The sequence below is a fragment of the Hemitrygon akajei genome, chromosome 21, assembly GCF_048418815.1.
Source record: "Hemitrygon akajei chromosome 21, sHemAka1.3, whole genome shotgun sequence".
NCBI classification, from domain to species: domain Eukaryota; kingdom Metazoa; phylum Chordata; class Chondrichthyes; order Myliobatiformes; family Dasyatidae; genus Hemitrygon; species Hemitrygon akajei.
The window spans coordinates 49,730,276-49,752,177 of NC_133144.1; the positions used below are offsets into that span (position 1 = coordinate 49,730,276).

General features: G+C 43.2%; 1 protein-coding gene across 1 annotated transcript in view; it reads left to right on the forward strand.

The window, feature by feature from the left end:
• The window catches only part of cdh23 (cadherin-related 23), a 1,051,763-nt gene that overhangs the window by 986,314 nt on the left and 43,547 nt on the right, over window positions 1-21,902 (forward strand). The window contains exons 50-54 of the mRNA XM_073025359.1: window positions 630-767; window positions 3,982-4,101; window positions 11,398-11,575; window positions 14,012-14,223; window positions 16,323-16,514. Of these exons, the coding sequence (XP_072881460.1) occupies window positions 630-767; window positions 3,982-4,101; window positions 11,398-11,575; window positions 14,012-14,223; window positions 16,323-16,514 (840 nt within the window). The remainder of the gene's footprint in view (window positions 1-629; window positions 768-3,981; window positions 4,102-11,397; window positions 11,576-14,011; window positions 14,224-16,322; window positions 16,515-21,902) is intronic.

Here is a 21,902-nt window from a genome sequence, read left to right on the forward strand (position 1 = left end):
TGTTTCCTTTTTGCTACCTCAATGTACTCTTAGGTTTTGCATGATTTGACTGGACGGCACGGCGCGCAAACCACAGCCACTGTATGTCAGTACACGTGACAGTAATAAACCAACACTAGTATGCGGAAACAACTCATTTCTAATTCTCCAGCCAATGGAGACAGTCTTTGGACACCCATCCTGCCAGAACCTTGAAGGGTCTGACACAGAGCTGTGTGGCCTCATGACAAGAGTTGTTTTTTCTTTGAACAGATGTGGATCACCAGCACTCTGACATCCCTCCCTTAGCTGTGACCACCAGAGATTTTTCTTCCCCTCTGTCCATCCAGTGGGAATGAACCTAGCCCTGAGTGATGGTGTAAAATAAGAAGGGTAAATTGTCCAACAGTGATTTCCCCGGAAGTTAGAGAGGAATTCCACTCCGGGTCTTTGAACATACATTTCAACCTGGCTGTCATCTGTTGCCATCCAGTCAAATTTCAGCACGGAATAACTCCTGATAAAGGGTTTCGGCACAAAGCGTTGACTGTTCATTTCCCTCATAGATGCTGCCTGACCTGCTGAGTTCCTCCAGGATTCTGTGTGTCTGGTGTGCCCCTTTTAAACACCTGTTTTGTGTATTGAGACAGAAGCCAGTATTTGAGGACGTCTCCTTGGGCACCGTCATCCTCCAGGTTCGTGCTGTGGACGCAGATAATGGCCGGTTCTCAAAGATTGAATACAGCCTGGTAGATGGTGAGGGCAGGTTTGGAATCAACCCTGAGACGGTAAGCTGCCTTTTACAAAAGGTACAGTTAGAGTCTGTGATAAATATCCTTATGGATGAGAGACCATGTCAGACTTCTTTGCCCAGCCCTCATTTGCCCTTGAGAAGGAGGCAGGACCACGGTGCAGTCCACGAGGTGACAGTGCTGTCAGGGTGAGATTGTCCCAGTATCAGTAAAGCTGAACAATTTCCTTTAGCAGCTCTTTCTTATGAAATTGTGATCAGTATTGTCAAGGGACTGAGTTATAGAGAAAGGCTGAAATTGCTAGGACTTTATTCATTTGAAGTATAGAAAGGTGAGGGGTGATCTCACAGTGGTGTATAAAATCATGAAGGCATTGATAGGGTGAATGCACCCAGTCTTTCTCCCAAGTCTGAAGAACCAAAAACCAGAGGACATAGGTTTAGGTTTGGGCAGGACATATTTAATAGGAACCTGTAACTTTTTCACCCTGAAGTTTAGCAGTTAATGGAATGGAGTACATTTTAAAGGCACTTGGACAGGTACGTGGATAGGGAAGGTTTACAGCAGGGGTTCCCAACTTGTAGTCCATGGATCCCTTGCTTAATGGTATTGATCCATGGCATAAATAAGGATGGGAACTTTAGAGGAATATGGGCCCAATGGAGGCATTTTGGGCAAGCTTAAATGGGAATCTTGGTCGACATGGACCAGTTGGGCCAAATGGCCTGTTTCCATGTTATAATTGTGCTGGAAGTGCTCAGTGCCCAAAACCTTCCAATTGAGCTGATAAACAGTGAGCAGATGAAACCTGGACTCTATAGACTAGTATCCACACTCCTGGCACCATTAGCCCATTTGTGCCTGCAGACCGGAAGTGCTGGTCTGTACATTTTGGCAATGCTCTTACATCCAATGCATGTGCAAGGAAGAGCAAATGAGAGCCGGTCTCCCCCCTCAGTCATTATCCAAAATAAATGAGCAACCTGTAGTTACGACCAGGAACATATTCACCGTGATCCATCAAAGAGGAGCGTGTGCGCTCTCCAAAAGCTATCAGATCTGAATTCCTCTCTTTCATCACATACACACACACTCACAAATGCTCTCTCTCTCCCTCTCCTCCCCTCACCCTCATCCCCTCCCCCCTCCCCCTCCCCTTCCCCTCTCTTCCTCCCCTCCCCCTCTCATCCTCCCCTTCCCCTCTCTCCCTTCCCCTCCACTCCCCCCCCCTCACCCTCCGATCCTTTCCCTCGGGATCATGCATCAAGTAAATCTGGCTTCAAACAGATAAGACAAATCAACTTAATTGATCCGAAAGCCATAGGCCAGTCAGAGTCCAGATCTTAACCCAATCAAACATCTCTGACAAGTCCTCAAGATTGCTGTCTACCACCATTCCCAACTAACCTTGAGCAATTTTGCAAGGAGGAATGAGTAAATCTTGCTCCATCATTTTGTTCAAAGCTAATAGAGACTCATCCAAAAAGACCATTGGGTGTAATAGCTGTGTGAGGTTGTTCAACTAAGTACTGAATGAATACTTTTAACAAATAAAAAAATCTCAATTAACTTGATCAAAATCCTTGGTTGTAATATTCATTTATGTGAACGTGAACAAAGGGTTGGGGGCTGAACACTTCTACAAGGCACTATACCTGGACTTACTGACATACGAAGCCACACCAACTCCCTCTTAAGTGATCTGCTAATTACTCAGATTGTAAGTCCCAACAGATGACCTACCCCATTCCTATTTCTAAATTCTATGACTAGTAGAGTTGATAAAAGAGAATCAGTGGATATGATTCATTTGGGCTTTCTGAAGAACTTATACTGGAGAAAATCTAACTCCTGTGGGTATGACATTTGTTACAGTGGAATACAACAACCAACTAGCCACACTGAGCTTGTATGTAGTAAAAACAAGAAGAACAATGTGGGGATGTGAGTTCCCACACACATCAATAAGGTTAGGGCTCACAGAATTGGTAGTGATTTACTGATATGAATTGAGAAATAGTTATCAAAAAGAAAGCATTATCATATTTCCAAGTTTGCTGACGATGCAAAGTTAGGTGGAGCTTTGACTACAAAGAGAGTATCAAGAGGATTTGTGAGGGGATGGAGTTGAGGATACAGAAGATCAGGCTTTGATTACATTTGTAAAGAAGTTCTATACAATTGGACATCGCTATCCAAAGTCAAAATAAATTTATATCAAAATGCATATACAGTATGTCACCATATACTACCTTGAGATTCATTGACTTGCAGGTGTTTACAGGAAATTAAAGAAATACAATAGAATTTAATGATAAACTATAAATAAAGACTGACAAACAACAAATGAACAAAAGAAAACAATTAATGCAAATAATAAATAAGTAAATTCAGACAGCATTTAATGCTTATAGAATATTATCTTTTGTCCTTAATTGCCTGAATAAAGTCAGTTCACAGGACTGTAGCAGTTTGCCTCACTTGCTGCATGTGGATCTGGAGAGGGAAAACACACAGGTTTCTTATTTGAAGAACATAGATGAACCAGGTGGTTTTTTGCAACACTGGTGGTTTTTGTTAGTCATTACTAACAGCGGATTGTTATTGTATATTATTAAGATTAAATAATTTAAATTCAAAAACCCTGTGCATTTTGAACTTGCCTTCATATCATAAATTCAGATTTAAGAACATAAGTTGGTTCCTGAAATGGTGGGTTTTGTTATATGAGTAAGGTTCAATATACTAGGCTTACATTCTCTGTGGTTTAGAAGAATGCGAGAGGAGATTTAGTTGAACTCTACAAAATTCTTATAGGACTGATCAGACTAGTTGCAGTTTCAAATTTTGTCAGACAGTGGTGGGTGTTTGGAATTCTCTACCCAGGAGGCTAGGCAAATTTGATTGTTGACTTTATTCCAAAAAGAGGTCAGTAGATTCCAAGAGATACAAGCTGATAGCGTTGAGGTGGAACAGCCAAGATCCAGATGAACAGTGGATTGGGCACGGGGGCTGCTTGCCTGCTCCTGCCTCTATTTCTTGTCTTCTTATGCTTATGTTCTTGCATCTGAATTTATGTTATGGAGACAAGTTCTGTGAATTGACCTTATTCAGGCAATTAAGGATAAGTGATAATATTCAATAAGCATTAAATGCTGTCTGAATTCTAGCATGTGTTTGAAGTGTTAAATTTAAATGAGTTTGAGTGAAGTTGTTGCAGTAATGAAATGTGTTTTTTTTTAATATGAAGGGTGATATTTACATTCTGGCTGCACTTGATCGGGAGAGAAAAGACCACTATACATTGACGGCCGTTGCCAAGGACAACCCAGGTGACAATCCAAGTAATCGCAGAGAGAATGCTGTCCAGGTAAGTCTTTTACCTACTGACATGTGATTGCAAATGCTCTGAGTTCCTGGTATTTTTACAGGAGTTAATTAGGGAAGCAAATCAATTCTGTGACTCTCTATTCTCTGGAATTATTGCACTGGGAACATATTCAGAAATTCTCACCTCAGATATTGGCCTCGCTGAAGGATGCAACACATATCACTGGAATAATTCTGAAAAGATTAAGCTTGAATTTCAGAGACTGGAGGTTTTTTCTTCCCTGGAGGTAAAATGGTTTAACTGTGGTTTTAATGATGAATTTTGTTGGATAGCTTCTATTCCTCTTGATGGAAGAATCCAGAGCAAAGTCCGGTCTCAGAATTGCTGCCAGGAGATTTTAAGAAAACATCTTCACACAAAAACAGTGGGATTCTGGTGAGGTCACCCATTTGCCCAGTATTTCAAAGTGGTTATAAGTAAAGCTCAGCACACCAGCTATTCTAGTTCTTTCAAAAGCTCGAAAACCTTCCACTTACTTCAATGTTTTGTCTATAAGCAGATGTGTGAAGCATAGAGAGAGGGTAACGAGTAAGGGCATGATTGCACTGGAGATCATATTAATGAGATTCAGCTATATGTTGCCTGAAATAGAATGTGTCATTTATAGAAGAGACTGAATAAGCTGGATTTCTTATTTTTGGATCAGCAAAGCTGAAGAGTAAACTGATAGAGAAATACAAAATTATGAGGATCTGCAGATAGGGAAGAAGTGTCTAAGGATAGAGTGCCTAAGTTTAGGGTATTGGGGTTAGAGGTTTGTTGGGGATCTGAGGAGGATTTATTTTCACCCACTGTCTGGAATCTGGAATTCACAGCCTGATGGGACCTAGTTCTGGTAATTAGAATAGTATTGATGATCATCATAGCCATAGTCAACCGAAGAGCCCAATTCTGTGCTGTATGACTTTCACTATAGAAGTGTAAGTTGTTATGTTTGTTCTCAATAAAAGCAAACAGTGTTGGTAAAATGCTAGCACCTATTTATTTACAGTAATGGCTTCAGCTCCACATGATCACATGCAATCAGCTCCTGGCTTTAGCTCGACCAGAGCTCACACAACCCACTCACCAACATCCAGAGGAATGGCCCGCATTTCACACTGGGAATGGAAGTTCTTTATTATGTACACACATAATAACACAAAAGATTCACTAAGGCAAACCTCAGCCGGCAAAGAACATCGGCACCCTGTGAAAGTTTCTTGAAATTATGAAGTGTGCACAGTGCTTTTAACTTTTCTCTTTAGCCTCTAATTTGGATCACATAACGACAAGAGAGAAATCTATTCTGACTTGTGAAAGATGATAGGTGTCAATCAATCCCAAGAGTGTATCTTGTACAATAAGATGGACTCTTGACCTCACAATTTGCTTGTCATGGCCTTGCACCTTATTGACTGCCTGCACTAGACGTTCTCTGTAACACCATATTCTGTAGTCTGTTATTGTTTTTCCATTGGACTGCCTTGATGTTACTACTGATATTTTGAAATGATCTTTAAGGATGGCACGTAAAACAATGATTTTCACTGCACCTTGATACATTTGACAATAATAAACCCATTTACTAATTACAATGATGTTCAGAACATTCAACCATTTCCATTTTACAACAACTACCTCCATTGGTCAGGCACTAGTAATGCAGTAAAACGCTCCAATGCACTAAGCAGAAGCAGTATCAAGTACATTTTGACTCTCAGCCAGACGAGAAGACCTTTGGACAAAATAGATGTGCTTTGAGGAAGGAGAGGTAGAGAAGTTTTGGGCTTGGAGAGCTGGTAGACCCGGCTACAGTGAGGCTGGTGTTGCAAATTGAAGATGTGTGAGTGGTCTGAAGAGGTATGTAGAAATCTCAAAACTGCAGGAGTTTGTACATTCTGTCTGTAACCGGGTGGATTTCCTCCGGGTGCTCTGGTTTCCTTCCACATTTCAAAGGTGTATGGGTTAGGGTTAGGGTCAGCAAGTTGTGGGCATGTTATGTCAGCAGTGCTGGAAGTGAGGGTTGCAACCCCCTCCCCCTCTAGCTCATCCTCGGACTGTGTTGGTCATTTACACAAAATGACACTTGATATTTTGATGCATTTGTGGCAAATAAAGCTAATCCCTACATTTTTTTTGCATTCTGGAGAAGCCCAACTGCAAATGTTTCCCACTGCATGGCATTGCTAGTGGGCCAAATGCTTCTGCATAAAAATTCAGATAATATTTAAGTATGTTTCAAAATAAATTGAGGACAGGATGTGGGATGTAGTTCTCTTCTGCAGCTCTTTCAACATAGTTCAGATTTTCTTCAAAGCTTGTTTCCTGTTCTAGAGCATTATTTCATCAGCAACCTTCCATCAACTGAGTTGGGTAACCATGTGGTCAGACGATACAGGTCTAGATACTCTCAGAGAGGCAGACTTAAAAATCTGTAAAGTTTCTATTTTTTTTAAAAAACTGAATTGATCTGATGATAACTTGTCAAGCATGAAATTGAGTTCAACTATCGAGCTTCTTCATTGGGTTAAATTACTCGAAGCAAATCTGGGCTCCAATTTGAGGATATTGATTTGGAGCCAAGCAGGAGACCTTTTAGTCCAGTAAACAGTGTCCATAGTGCTTCCAATAATTCATTTTCATATTAATAAGCAGGGCAGTCAGAAGCTCTAAGTTCCCAGACTGAATCTGTAGTCTCACCAAGAGAGGCTGCTTGCTGGTCTGAGGAATCCAGAAAATTTGACCCCTCTCATTTTCATGCTCATGACTTAGTCGGTCTGCTTTAGATCAAAACCAGGGTATGTAAGTTCTTTGCTAACACTACATTAACACTTTTCTTGCTACTTCTTTGTAACCTTTCCCAAGTTTTAGGAGTCTGAATATAGAGGGCAGAGGTTTAAGAGGAAAGGAAATTCTTAAAGGGAATCTCAGGGCAACTTTTTCTACACAGAGGGTGGAGGGTTTATGGAACGAGCTTCCAGAGGATGTAGCGGAGGCAGGTACAATGCATTACTTTGGATAGAAAAGGTTCAGGGCGATACACACCAAATACACGCAGATGAGACCAGCTCATTTTGGTCGGCATGGATGAGTTGGGCTGACGGGCCTGTTTCTGTGCTGTGTGACTCTAACTCTTCCTTCCCCTCAAAGGCGAAAGCTCTTGGGCTCAAGCCAAATTTCGAAATTGTGTGAAAAAACTGAGGAGTTAAAACAGACCATTGGAACTAACCCTACTGTGACCAGACTATGTAAGTTTCTTCCCCCGAGCCATTAGACTCCTTAATTCCCAGAGTCAAGTCTGACACCAACTTTTACACACACACACACACACACACACACACACACACACACACACACACACACACACACACACACACACACACACACACACACACACACACACACACACACACACACACACACACACACAACACACCTGAACACCACTCCACTGCCTTGGAATTTTTGCTCATTTCTTTCTCAATTCCTAAATTCTAAAACATTGTTTACATTTACATCATTTATTATTATATTGTAATTTGCCCTTTACTGTGCCTATTGTCTTGTTTATTAATTATTATACTGTCTTGCACTGTTTTGTGCACTTTATCTAGTCTCATGTAGGTCTGAAGTCTAATGTACTTTTTTGTTGTTTCATGTAGCACCATGGTCCTGGAGGGATGTTGTTTTGATTTTACTGTGTACTGTACCAGCAGTTATGGTTGAAATGACAATAAAAGCGACTTGATTTGACTTGACTTGAAACACTAAAGAGTCATGATCTAATTGATGGGTGGAGCAGCTCGAGAGGCTGAATAGTTCCAATCCTGCTTCTGATATTGTTAATATAGCAACATGTTGCCTGCTATATATTTACGGTCCTCACCTTCTGTCATTAAGCACTTCAGAATCAGAATTAGATCTACTGTCACTGACATAAGTTGTGAAATTCATTATTCTGCAGCAGCAGTTACAGTGCAATACGTAAAAAGGTACTGTAAGTTACAACAGGAAAGATTTTTTAAATAAATAAATAGCGCAAATAGGGCAAAGTAATGAGGTAATTTTCAAGGACCATTCAGAAATCTGGGGGCGGAGGGGAAGAAGCTGTTCCTAAGATGTTAAGTATGGTCCTTCAGGCTTCTGTGCCTCCTCCCTGATGGTAGTCATGAGAAGAGGGCATGTCCTGGGTGGTGGGGATCCTAAAACATGGATGCCCCTTTGTTGAGGCATCACCATATGAAGATGTACTCGATGGTGGAGAGGCTAGTGCCCATGACAGAGCTGGCAAAGCTTAATAGTAATGAGGCCAGTCCTGCATTTGTACAGAACAGGTGGAGTGAAAGAAATGTAGCAGCCAATATTCCAACAAACATAAAATGTGACTATGTTACTTATGGGGTATATAACAGCCAGAAGACATTGGGGTGAAATACTAGCCTTCACTATTGCATCTCAGAAACTTTTGCATCCACCAAGGAGACCAGATAGAGCTGTTCTTTGATGTTTCAGTCCAATAATCATGTTCAGTCCCCGTTGAAAAGCTGTCTGATTCATTCAGTGGGGATGAGGAGCTGGATGAGATAGACAGCCATGGTAAATGGAGGGGGAGGCAATAACACTGGGAGATGGAGTATGGGGAGGGAGGGGTGGTGGTAGAAAGAGCGGAGGAGATATCAGGAAGAAATGGTGTGGGAGGAAGACTGCAGATGAGTGCATCTTTTTTTCCTGCTTAATCAGAGTGTTGGTCCAGTAAATTTCATGGCACAGAGCTTCCAGAGGATGTAGCCGAGGCAGGTACAATGCATTACTTTGGATAGAAAAGGTTCAGGGAGATACACACCAAATACATGCAGATGAGACCAGCTCATTTTGGTTGGCATGGATGAGTTGGGCTGACGGGCCTATTTCTGTGCTGTGTGACTTTGTGACTCTAATTCTTCCTTCCCCTTAAGGCGAAAGCTCAAGCCAAATTTAGAAATTGTATGAAAAGATTGAGTAAAAACAGACCATTGGAACTAGCCTTAATGCGACCAGACTGTGTAACAGTTTCTTCCCCCAAGTCATTAGACTCGTCAATTCCCAGAGTCTAGACTGACATCAACTTTTATACACCCACACACGTGTGCACGCGCACACATTCAACTGAACACCACGCCACTCCCTTTGCTATTTTTGCTCATTTCTTTCTCAATTCCTGCTAAAACATTGTTTACATTTACATCATTTATTATTATATTGTAATTTGCCCTTTACTGTGCCTATTTTCTTGCTTATTAATTATTGTACTGTCTTGCACTGTTTTGTGCACTTTATCTAGTCCCGTGTAGGTCTGAAGTCTAATGTAGTTTTTTGTTGTTTCATGTAGCACCATGATCCTGGAGGGATGTTGTTTTGATTTTACTGTGTACTGTACCAGCAGTTATGGCTGAAATGACAATAAAAGCGACTTGATTTGACTTGACTTGAAACACTAAAGAGTCATGATCTAATTGATGGGTGGAGCAGCTCGAGAGGCTGAATAGTTCCAATCCTGCTTCTGATATTGTTAACGTGGCAACATGTTGCCTGCTATATATTTACGGTCCTCACCTTCTGTCATTAAGCGCTTAAGAATCAGAATTAGATCTACTGTCACTGACATAAGTTGTGAAATTCATTATTCTGCAGCAGCAGTTACAGTGCAATACGTAAAAAGGTACTGTAAGTTACAACAGGAAAGATTTTTTAAATAAATAAATAGCGCAAATAGGGCAAAGTAATGAGGTAATTTTCAAGGACCATTCAGAAATCTGGGGGCGGAGGGGAAGAAGCTGTTCCTAAGATGTTAAGTATGGTCCTTCAGGCTTCTGTGCCTCCTCCCTGATGGTAGTCATGAGAAGAGGGCATGTCCTGGGTGGTGGGGATCCTAAAACATGGATGCCCCTTTTTTGAGGCATCACCATATGAAGATGTCCTTTTCCCTAAATGAGAGCATTGGGGTGAAATACTAGCCTTCACTATTGCATCACAGAAACTTTTGCATCCACCAAGGAGACCAGATAGAGCTGTTCTTTGATGTTTCAGTCCAATAATCATGTTCAGTCCCTGTTGAAAAGCTGTCTGATTTATTCAGTGGGAATGAGGAGAGAGGGGATGAGGAGGTGGATGTGATGGACAGCCATGGTAAAAGGAGGGGGAGGAAATAACACTGGGAGATGGAGTATGGGGAGAGAGGGGTGGTGGTAGGAAGAGGAGAGGAGATATCAGCAAGAAATGGTGTGGGAGGAAGACTGCAGATGAGTGCATCTCTATTTCCTTCTTAATCAGTGTGTTGCTCCAGTAAATTTCATGACACAGGTTATCTTTTCTCTTTATTTTTCTGGGATTGCATCAAAGTTTCTGAGAAACAAAAGAGGATGTGGTTACTTAGAAATATGGCAAACATTTGGCCAGTGACAAGGGACCTCATGCACACTCCCTGGTGTCTGGCAGCTCCACCTTCAGTGAACACCAATCACTTGTGGCAGAGCTTATGTTCTCTAGATCACTCAGTTAAATCTCGCTCACTGGGTTAATGTTATAACACCTTCTTCCTGGATTCTGCAGATGCTGGAAATCCAGAGTAATACACACTAAATGCTGGAGGAACTCAGCAGATCAGGCAGCATCTATGGAGAGGAATAAAATGTGGGTGATTCAGGCTAAGACCCTTCATCCTGAGTTTCTCCAGCATTTTGTGTTTGTTCTTCCTCGACTTTTGTTTCTTGTTTGTATTTGCCAGTTCATGCCTAAGTTCTCAGAGGGAATTTTACCAAACACACTTTGGTCTTAAAGTGTGTCAGTTGTTGATCCAGAGGATTCCTATTGCTGACTTTAACTTCTCCTTTCTCTCTCCTCTATATCTTTCCCTCAGTCCCGCTTCCTCCTGTTCTCTTTTGTCTGCCTCCAACCCTCCCTTCCGTTTCTCCTGCCCCTCCCTCCTCTCTCCTATGCATTCTGCAACCCCTCCCTCCAGCCCTCCACTGAACACTATTAACGTCACTTTTCGTGGATTGGACAAGCTGTGACTCATTCCTCATATCGAAGCAGCTCCATCATTTGACTTTTGCACCAAAGTTCCACTGGAGTCTCTGAGTACCCCAGTCATTACTGAGCTTGGAGAGTAGCTGACCATTCGATCTCCAGTCCTCATGGGATCCCAGCTCTGGACTTAAATTGCCCAACCAAAACTACCTTCAAACTACTTGTAGCTGATGGTCTAACTGTTACTTGAGACACGTGGGTTAACGAAAGCATTGTCTATTGCTACAGGTGCTGGTAACTGTGTTGGACGTCAATGACTATCGCCCCAAGTTCTCAAAGAATGTGTTCAGCACCAGTGTGTATGAGAATGAGCCAGGAGGGGCCTCTGTAGTCACTGTGACTGCTTCGGATCTGGATGAGGGAGAAAATGCGGAGTTACAATACAGTATTCAGGGACCAGGAGCAGGTAGCTTCAACGGTACCTTTCATTCTCTTTCAGAAAACATTGTGCATTTAACTTGCATACCATAATTATCCTCTTATATTAGAAACTCTTACTTTGTGCATGGACAATTTTGCAGATTAAATTTCGAATAGTTTTTAATACTTTAGGTGATATGCTGGCAAGGTTGGTGTTCAATGTCTATTCTTAACTGCTCTTGAAAAGCTAGCAGTGAATCAACTTCTTCTGTCTGATAGAAGTTCCAAGATTTTGACATTATATAATTGAAAGAACAGCTGATATATTTGAAATCAGAATGATGTGTGATAGAGGGGAACTTGTAGGTGGTGTTCCCAAGGGTCTGTAGCTCTCAACTTCCTAAATTATAGAAGTGGTGGAAATAAACTGTTCCCAATCCAATCCCAGAGCCAATCCAAGGATTACCCAGGAATTTCCAAGCTAAATGAATGAGTGGAAAAGTTAGAGGAATAGGCTAACTTCAGTGGGAAGGGCTCCCTTTGCCCTGTCAGGATTTGCGCAGGTTCTTGAATAGATCAATCTAACTCTAACCCTACATCAGCAATCAAACACTGCAGACCTCTTGTGCCCCTATAGACTTGCCTCTGATTGAACTTGTCATTTTTTTTTTGCATTGAGGTCTTTTGCACACTTGTTTTTCTCTCTAACTCGTCACTGTCTTGCCTAAAATATAAACTGTGTGTTATTTGTACCTCCATGCCTCTGACGCTGCTGCAAGCAGGTTTTTCATTTTACCTGTAACTCACTGTACTTGTGCTCATGACAATAAGCTCAAATTGACTTGATACTTCCATTCACTACCGCCAAAGACTTTTCTCCCCCGTTAGACAACTATTGATAGCATCAGGTCTTGCAGAAAGTGAGAGGGAAGAGACAGGCATGGAGAGTTGTGGGCAGGGACATCAACAGCAGATAAAGAGAGGTAACCAACCCACCAAAACAGTAGCAGTTGGCTGGGCAGCAGAGTGAATAAAAAAAAGTACATATCATCCCTCTTATCCTCATAGGTTACACTACACCTGTATCATACAATGATCAGCCAAAGCCACCTTCTGTTGTTTGACCATAAAATATAGGAGCAGAAGTACGCCATTCGGCCCATTGAGTCTGCTCTGCCATTCAATCATGGGCTGATCCACTTCATCCAGTCTTCCCCACTCCCAGGCAACAAGTCCCATCCACTGTTTTGCAAACCCATCTCTAGACCTCAGCTCCCACCACAAGTTACAAACCCCAAGGAAAGTTACAACATTTTAACACAATCATTAGATACAAAGATTGTTTATGTAAGGGCTTGGCCATTAATTACAGTTGAAGGCTAAAAGTTGGTGTTGCCAGTAATTCCTCTCTCTTTCTTAACCTTTGTTGGTTCATGGTATAAGTGGATGCTTGCCTTGCATACTTCCTTCTCTTCTCTGCAGATGTCTTGCTCCCGTCACTCTCCTGCCATCTATCCTCCTTATTCTTGTTCACTGTCCCTCTCCCTCTCCCTCTCCCTCCCCTTCCCCCTCTCCCCTCCCCATTTTCCCTCTCCTTCCCTCTCCCTCCCTCTCCCTCCCACTCCCTCCCACTCCCTCCCCCTCGCTCCCACTCCCTCCCCCCGCTCCCACTCCCCCCTTGCTCCCACTCCCTCCCCCTCGCTCCCACTCCCTCCCCCTCACTCCCACTCCCTCCCCCTCGCTCCCACTCCCTCCCCCTCGCTCCCACTCCCCCCCTTGCTCCCACTCCCCCCCTTGCTCCCACTCCCTCCTCCTCGCTCCCACTCCCTCCCCCTCGCTCCCACTCCCCCCCTTGCTCCCACTCCCTCCCCCTCGCTCCCACTCCCTCCCCCTCGCTCCCACTCCCCCCCTTGCTCCCACTCCCTCCCCCTCGCTCCCACTCCCTCCCCCTCGCTCCCACTCCCTCCCCCTCACTCCCACTCCCTCCCCCTCACTCTCTCCCCACCCTCTCCCCCTCACTCTCTCCCCCTGTCCCTCCCTCCCACTACCATGGCACTTGATCAGGCCTTCCAAATGGGTGTTTTCTTTTTCTTTGTGAATTTACTTATGTTGGGGACATGACGTTATTGAAAATGCCACCATTTATTATTGTCCATTCATCGTTGACTGAGGAGGTAGTTAAGAGTCACCCACAAAGGGAGGGGTGAAGCTACAGCCAAGCTAGAGCAGCTAAAGATGGCAGGTCTTCTCCCAAGAAAACACTAGCGAGATACATGGATTCTTACAACAAAATAATGCTGGTTTTAATTTTATGTTTATTTCATTCACATTTAAATTCTCAGTTGCCTAAACAATATTCAAACTCAAGGCTTGGTGTTTATGGACTTGGTTTCCAGGCACAAATCAAATAATCATTGCTCTATCGTACTTCACATGATATAAGTATTGGTTGTCTGTTGTGTGTGCCTCTCTCTCATTACAGAGGCCTTTAGGATTGATGAGAACACAGCAGTGATCACCACCACACGGCGTCTGGAATCCTACGAAAGGTTTAATTTGACCATTGTTGCCACTGATAAAGGCAGGCCACCACTCTGGGGGACAACTCAGCTCAAGGTCGAAGTGATTGATGTTAACGACAATCGCCCTGTGTTTGTCAGGCCCCCCAACGGGACAATTCTACACATCATGGAGGTAATAAAAGAAAAAGGGAGCTCTTTTTCAACTGGCAATGAGACTCATTCGGAAATCTGCACACCCTAATTCTCAGGGTACATCACAGCAAGATTTGATTTCTTTTTCATCCACTTGTTCAATCTTTTTAACTGCATCTTTAGAAATAATATGTTTTATTTCAGCTCTAATAGTGTAATGGGAGATGTACAGGAGTAGGAGTCCTGGAACATAACAGCACAAAAACAAGACTTACAGTCCATGCCAGCTTGGTCTTCTCACACAAAATGCTGGTGGAACACAGCAGGCCAGGCAGCATCTATAGGGAGAAGCGCTGTCGACGTTTCGGGCCGAGACCCTGACGACAGCGCTTCTCCCTATAGATGCTGCCTGGCCTGCTGTGTTCCACCAGCATTTTGTGTGTGTTGTTGTTTGAATTTCCAGCATCTGCAGATTTCCTCGTGTTTGCAGCTTGGTCTTCTGCCTATTTCCATCTACCTGCACAGGGACCATCGCCCCGCACAGCTCTCTCATCCATGTACCTATCCAAACTTCTCTTACATGTTATATTCCACACTCAGACAGTGAAAATTTCCTGCGCAGATTACCAATAAATATTTCACTTTTCATCACCAACCTGTGACCTCTAGTTTTATTCTCATCTAACCTGAGAGGAAAAAGGCAACGTGATTCACCGTTCTTCAACAGGATTCAGTTCCTCTGATCAGTTCATTTCCTGATCTGTTCACAAGTTGAAAATGTGGACACATACTGAGTCCCCCCCCCCGCAGAAGATGCTGCAACCCCACAGCAGCTAGCAGATGCATCACCCCATCTCTTAAAGTTTCAACTGTATGTTGTGACTGCACTTAAGTCGGTGTTCCAAAGCTGGAGAGGACTTATAAAGAGAAGCGAAATCTTCATTCCAACAATTCCATTCTGTCCAGTTTTTGGCAGTGGGATTTTTGTATATTGCCTCTGCTGAAATTGCATTGCCTGCCTCCAAAGAGGATATCCAAAGGGACACTAACCAGGCTTGTAAGGTCCAGGAATTTACAAGGCTCAAGGTGATCTTTTTTTGAAATGTTCAAGATATTAAGACAAGCTAATAAGGTAGCTGGAGAGAAACTGTTTCTGATGGTTGAAGAGTCTCAGTCTAGGGACCAGAGTCAAACATAACACATTCCAGTGTGGTCAAAATCTCCACCACAAATAGTCCAGGTGATCTCCTGCTACAACCGTTTGGGTTATGGATAATGGATTTTATAGATGTCACAGATCGCTATCTAAGAAAAGTGAAGTACAGAATAAAATCTGCTTTCATTGAATTTGTATAGGAAATAAAGTAAGTAAATAGAATTATTTTTCCCAACTTGCGTTCCTTGACAAAGGTGCAGAGGATGTAGATCCATGTTACAGAAAGTTCACAATTTGGACTGTTCTCCAGGAATGCAACCACTAACCAGCCACTCCTAACATAAGAGGCATCTGTAATTGATGCAAGACCATGTTCATTATGAATCTGAGATTGCTGAATTTTCACTAAACAGAGATGAAGGCGAGCCAAAGGAGTTGGGTTACTCAAACACCTATGATACAGTGGCATGAATAGGCTAAAGTGGATAAATACTCTTCTCAGGGTCCTACCTCCTTATGTAGACAGTTGGAAAGTGTCAGTGATATTTTCTAGCAACACACACAAAATGCTGGTGGAACACAGCAGGCCAGGCAGCATCTATAAGGAGAAGCACTGTCGACGTTTCGGGCCGAGACCCTTCGTCAGGCCACAACTGATGAAGGGTCTCGGCCCGAAACATCGACAGCGCTTCTCCCTATAGTTGCTGCCTGGCCTGCTGTGTTCCACCAGCATTTTGTGTGTGTTGTTTGAATTTCCAGCATCTGCAGATTTGCTCATGTTTGGTCTAGTGATATTTTCTGCTCTGATGACACATGAAAAACATTCATACAGTAACACTCCCTCTCCTATTACTCAGTTGGATCTTTTGCCCTAAGAATATCATTCAGGTCCTTTTGAGTGTATTGACGTGAATGCTTCAGTAAGGGAACTGGACTTGGCTCGAGAGCAAAATGGCTGAAGCATATTTTGTGCTCGTTCTCAGGAGAGGGACCCCGGCTTCAATGTGTATGAAGTGCTGGCCACGGACAACGACGAGGGTGTGAACGGAGCCGTCCGGTATGGCTTCCTTAAGACAGCAGTCAACAAAGACTGGGAATACTTCAGCATCGACCCGATCAGTGGGATCATCAATACCACAACCAGGTTGGACAGGGAGAAGCAGGCTGTCTATAATGTGAGTAAGAAATGGAGTCTATCCTTCTACTGACATCTCAGCAGTGCGGTGGGAGACAATCATCTTATAATGTCATCTGAAATCTAACTGCAGGCGACCAATGCCTGGTTGTTTCTTCAGATTTTGTAGAGGGGTGGGATGGCAGGAAGCATGTGCGGGGTATAAATACAGATTCAAATTCAGATTAATCTATTGTCATATACACCAGGATGCAGTGAAGCTCCTTGCTTGTGTGAAAAAACAATCAATAAATATAGTAACGAGCACTTGGGCAGAATGACCGGCTTCTGAACTGTAAGTTCATTGAGAAGCTGTGAGCTGACAAAAGATCAGCGTTCTTCCAAGTTTTCAATGTGCAGCCTTCAAGTGATCAGTCGTGAAGTACAATGGTGATTTTACTTGCCCTGCAGTGCTACAAGGCACTATGTAACTATACAAAATGGTTTGGACATGAGCTGGTATAAAAAACAATTACCGTATATTCCCAAATATAAGCCGGACCAGAGTATAAGCCGACCACTATTTTCAAGGTTAAAAAAGTGACTTTTTCATGTTATCTTTGTATAAGCTGACCCCTTTTTGTAGAGGTTTTTGATTTAACCAGAAAAGATCACAAGATCTCACATGCCGGTACTCAGCTTTGCCGGATCCAGACCCTGGAAATTTTGTGAACCAGTACCTGACAAGAAAACAGGCCTACACATTGTAGAGCGTTATAGGTGAATTCTTAATAAATAAATCAGGGAGAGCAATTTTGGATTAGGTTTCCAATGGAAAAGAATCCTCTGAAATGTAACCCCCGTGAAACCATTTAGCGCCCATCACAATCTCGTTAAGACATAACAGACAGACAGACATATTTTATTGATCCCGAGGGAAATTGGGTTTCGTTACAGCTGCACCAACCAAGAATAGTGTAGAAATATAGCAATATAAAACCAGAAATAATAAAATAAGTTAATCATGCCGAGTGGAAATAAGTCCAGGACCAGCCTATTGGCTCAGAGTGTCTGACACTGAGGGAGGAGTTGTAAAGTTTGATGGCCATAGGCAGGAATGACTTCCTATGACGCTCAGTGTTATATCTCGGTGGAATGAGTCTCTGGCTGAATGTACTCCTGTGCCTAACCAGTATATTATGGAGTAGATGGGAGTCATTGTCCAAGATGGTGTGCAACTTGGACAGCATCCTCTTTTCAGACACCACCGGAAGAGAATCCAGTTCCACCCCCACAACATCACTGGCCTTACGAATGAGTTTGTTGATTCTGTTGGTGTCTGTTACCCTCAGCCTGCTGCCCCAGCACACAACAGCAAACATGATAGCACTGGCCGCCACAGACTCGTAGAACATGCTCAGCATCGTCCAGCAGATGTTAAAGGACCTCAGTCTCCTCAGGAAATAGAGACGGCTCTGACCCTTCTTGTAGACAGCCTCAGTGTTCTTTGACCGGTCCAGTTTATTGTCAATTCATATCCCCAAGTATTTGTCATCCTCCACCATGTCCACACTGACCCCTTGGATGGAAACAGGGGTGACCGGTGCCTTAGCCCTCCTCAGGTCCACCACAAGCTCCTTAGTCTTTTTCACATTAAGCTGCAGATGATTCTGCTCACACCATGTGACAAAGTTTCCCACCGTAGCCCTGTACTCCGCCTCATCTCCCTTGCTGATGCATCCAACTATGGCACAGTCATCAGAAAACATGGGGTGGCGGGATCAGTACGTATATTCAGTATTGAATTTGCAACCACCATGTACAAAAGATTAAAACAAATGCAGTACGATGCTGGCGTCAAGCTGAAGGTTGGTGATTTTGCTAAAGGAATGAATAATTCTGCAGCTGCTGAGAAGTTTAGTGTAAATGAGAGAGCGTGAGAGAGTGGAGAAAGGCAGAGGACACACTGAGGGAAATGCCAAAGACGAAATGTGCAAACCACGGGAAAACATGCCAGTGGCCAGAACTGGAAGAAAAAGTTTTAGAATGTGTGAATCACCAGCGATCGTCTGGATACATTGTTACCAGAGAAATTATTCTAGTTCAAGCGTTGAAATGGAACGAAAAACATCGTGAGTTCAGTGAGGTGCACCCAATTTATGAATAGATCTGATCTTGTGCTGAGACAAAAAACAAAGATTGCTCAGAAAATTCCCGTAAGGTGTTGTTTACGTTCAAGAATGCTGCTGGATAGATGAAGTGGGTTGCTTGAAGTAGGTTAAAGAGGTGTGGCGTCTACGCCCTGAATGTGTCAGGAAGGAAAAGTTGCTACTTGTCTGGGACATGTTCAAAGCGCACTTGTCAGGTGAGACAAAAGCAGCACTGAAATCTGAAAATACGGACATTGCAGTCATCCCCAGTGGTTTGATGGCCGTGCTCCAGCCACTAGATGTGAGTTTAAACAAACCAAAGAATTCATGTGTCAACAGTGGAACCAATTTGACTCAAAAACAGCCAATAAATACGACCTGTCTTCCATGTATTCGTTTTTCCAGAGTTGGCACCCCCTAAATTTAGGACCAAGATTTAGGGCCATATTCTTGGCTTATACACCGGAATTTACGATATGCAGCTCGAATGCGAATCCAACTTCCAAAGCACATGTGGTAAATTTTCTTAAATGTTCTCCCTTGCCCTACAGCTTTTCACATTTTGTTATGTAACTAGCACCCATTGTAATCCTGGTGTAAACTGGAATGATCACCATATCCTGGAACTTTGTAAGGTGATTACAGCCTATTTAGTGAGTCAGAGTCAGAATCAGGTTTAATATCATCGGCATGCGTTGTGAAATTTGTTGTCTTTGTGGCGGCAGTACATTGCAGTGCATGATGATAGAAAACAAAACGTGAATTACAGTAAGTATCTACATATTAAATAGTTCAATTAATAACTAGTGCAAAAATAGAAATAAAAAAAGTGGTAAGGTAGCGTTCATGGGTTCAATGTCCATTCAAAAACTAGATGGTAGAGGGGGAAAAGCTGTTCCTGAATTGTTGTGTGTGTGCCTTCAGTCTTCTGTGCCTCCTTCCAGATGAGAACACAGCATGACCTGGGTGATGGGAGTCCTTAATGATGGATGCCATCTGAAGACGTAACCAACCCTACCCTCAGTGACATAAAACTGCCGATACTTTTCCGAGTAGATAACACCAGACCACCAATTGATACGGGCCTTGCCTTTCCAGCTAGGTTGTACTCCCAGCCTGTCAATTGGCTCAGGCTTAATAGAGATTCTAAAATCTACGAACAGCACAAAGGCTCCTTGGTGACACGTGAACAAAGTCACTGGGGAGCAGTAATGGTAGACATGAGATGGCCTCTTTATTAGACAAAATGAGATAGAGCAGGCATCATAATGAGAACCTTTTCGAGCAAAAGGTCTGCCTGACCCAACGCTACGTCGCATTTTATATGCTAAAGATCAAAGAATAATTCTATATTTACAATATATCACTCTCACCCCTCCCTCTTCGTACCCACACGATAGATGCACAATAACAAACAATCAGCATTGTCTAGTCTTCCAATTAACAGTGGTGTCTTGCATTTAACTGAGGTTTGTAGTCTATGGAACCCATTGTTCAGAGCTGCACTTTAGAATTAATCTACAGTTCATACTGTATGAACTGTTACCATATGAGGAACATCTGGCAGCTCTTGGGCTGTATTCCCTGGAGTTCAGGAGAATGAGAGGGGATCTCAGAAACATTCTGAATGTTAAAAAGCCTGAACAGATTAGGTATGGTAAAGTTATTTCCTATGGTAGGGGATTCTAGGACAAGCGGGCACAACTTCAGGACTGAAGGAGGTCCACTTAGAACTGAGATGCGGAGAAATTGCTTTAGTCAAAGAGTGGTAAATCTGTGGAATTTGTTGCCACGAGTGGCTGTGAAAGCCAAGTCATTGGGTGTATTTAAGGCAGAGATAGATAGGTTCTTGATTAGCCAGGGCATCAAAGGGTATGGGGAGAAGGCAGGGGAGTGGGGATGACTGGAAGAATTGGATAAATCCATGATTGAATGGCAGAGCAGACTCGATGGGCCAAATGGCCTACTTCTACTCCTATAACTTATGGTTCTAAGGTCATATTCGCATCTGAAGACCGGTGGCTGAATTCAGTTGCTAAAGTTATCTGCCATATGTGGTAACCCCCAAAAAATGCTCTAAGGTACCCTTTGCAAGGCTTATTGAGAAAGTAAGGAGGCATGGGATCCAAGGGGACATTGCTTTGTGGATCCAGAACTGGCTTACCCACAGAAGGCAAGGAGTGGTTGTAGATGGGTCATATTCTGCATGGAGGCCGGTGACCAGTGGTGTGCCTTAGGGATCAGTTCTGGGACCCCTACTCCTTGTGATTTTTATAAATGACCTAGATGAGGAAGTGGAGGGATGGGTTAGTAAATTTGCTGATGACACAAAGGTTGGGGGTGTTGTGGATATTGTGGAGGGTTGTCAGAAGTTACAGCGGGACAGTGATAGGATGCAAAACTGGGCTGAGAAGTGGCAGATGGAGTTCAACACAGTTAAGTGTGAGGTGGTTCATTTTGGCAGGTAAAATATGATGGCAGAATATAGTATTAATGGTAAGACTCTTGGTAGTGTGGAGAATCAGAGGGATCTTGGGGTCCGATTCCATAGGATGCTCAAAGCAGCTGCACAGGTTGACTCTGTGGTTAAGAAGGCATACGGTACATTGGCCTTCATCAATCGTGGGATTGAGTTTAAGAGCCAAGAGGTAATGTTGCAGCTATATAGGACCCTGGTCAGACCCCATTTGGAGTAGTGTGCTCAGTTCTGGTCGCCTCACTACAGGAAGGACGTGGAAACCATAGAAAGGGTGCAGAGGAGATTTACAAGGATGTTGCCCGGATTGGGGAGCACACCTTATGAGAATAGGTTGAGTGAACTCACCCTTTTCTCCTTGGAGCGACTGAGGATGAAAGGTGACCTGATAGAGGTGTACAAGATAATGAGAGGCATTGGTCATGTGTATAGTCAGAGGCTTTTTCCCAGGGCTGAAATTGCTAGCACTAGAGGGCATAGTTTTAAGGTGCTTGGAAGTAGGTACAGAGGAGATGTCAGGGGTAAGTTTTTTACACAGAGAGTGGTGAGTGCATGGAATGGGCTGCTGGCGATGATGGTAGAGGTGGATACAACAGGGTCTTTTAAGAGACTCCTGAACAGGTAGATTGTGCTTAGAAAAATAGAGGGCTACGGGTAACCCTAGGTAATTTCTAAGGTAAGGATATGTTCAGCACAGCTTTGTGGGCCGAAGGGCCTGTACTGTGCTGTCGGTTTTCTATGTTTCTGTTTCTATGTAACACTCCCAATCAATACAGGGTTATTTCTCCACCAAAATGCAGTCAACCAATGCATAAAGATGCAT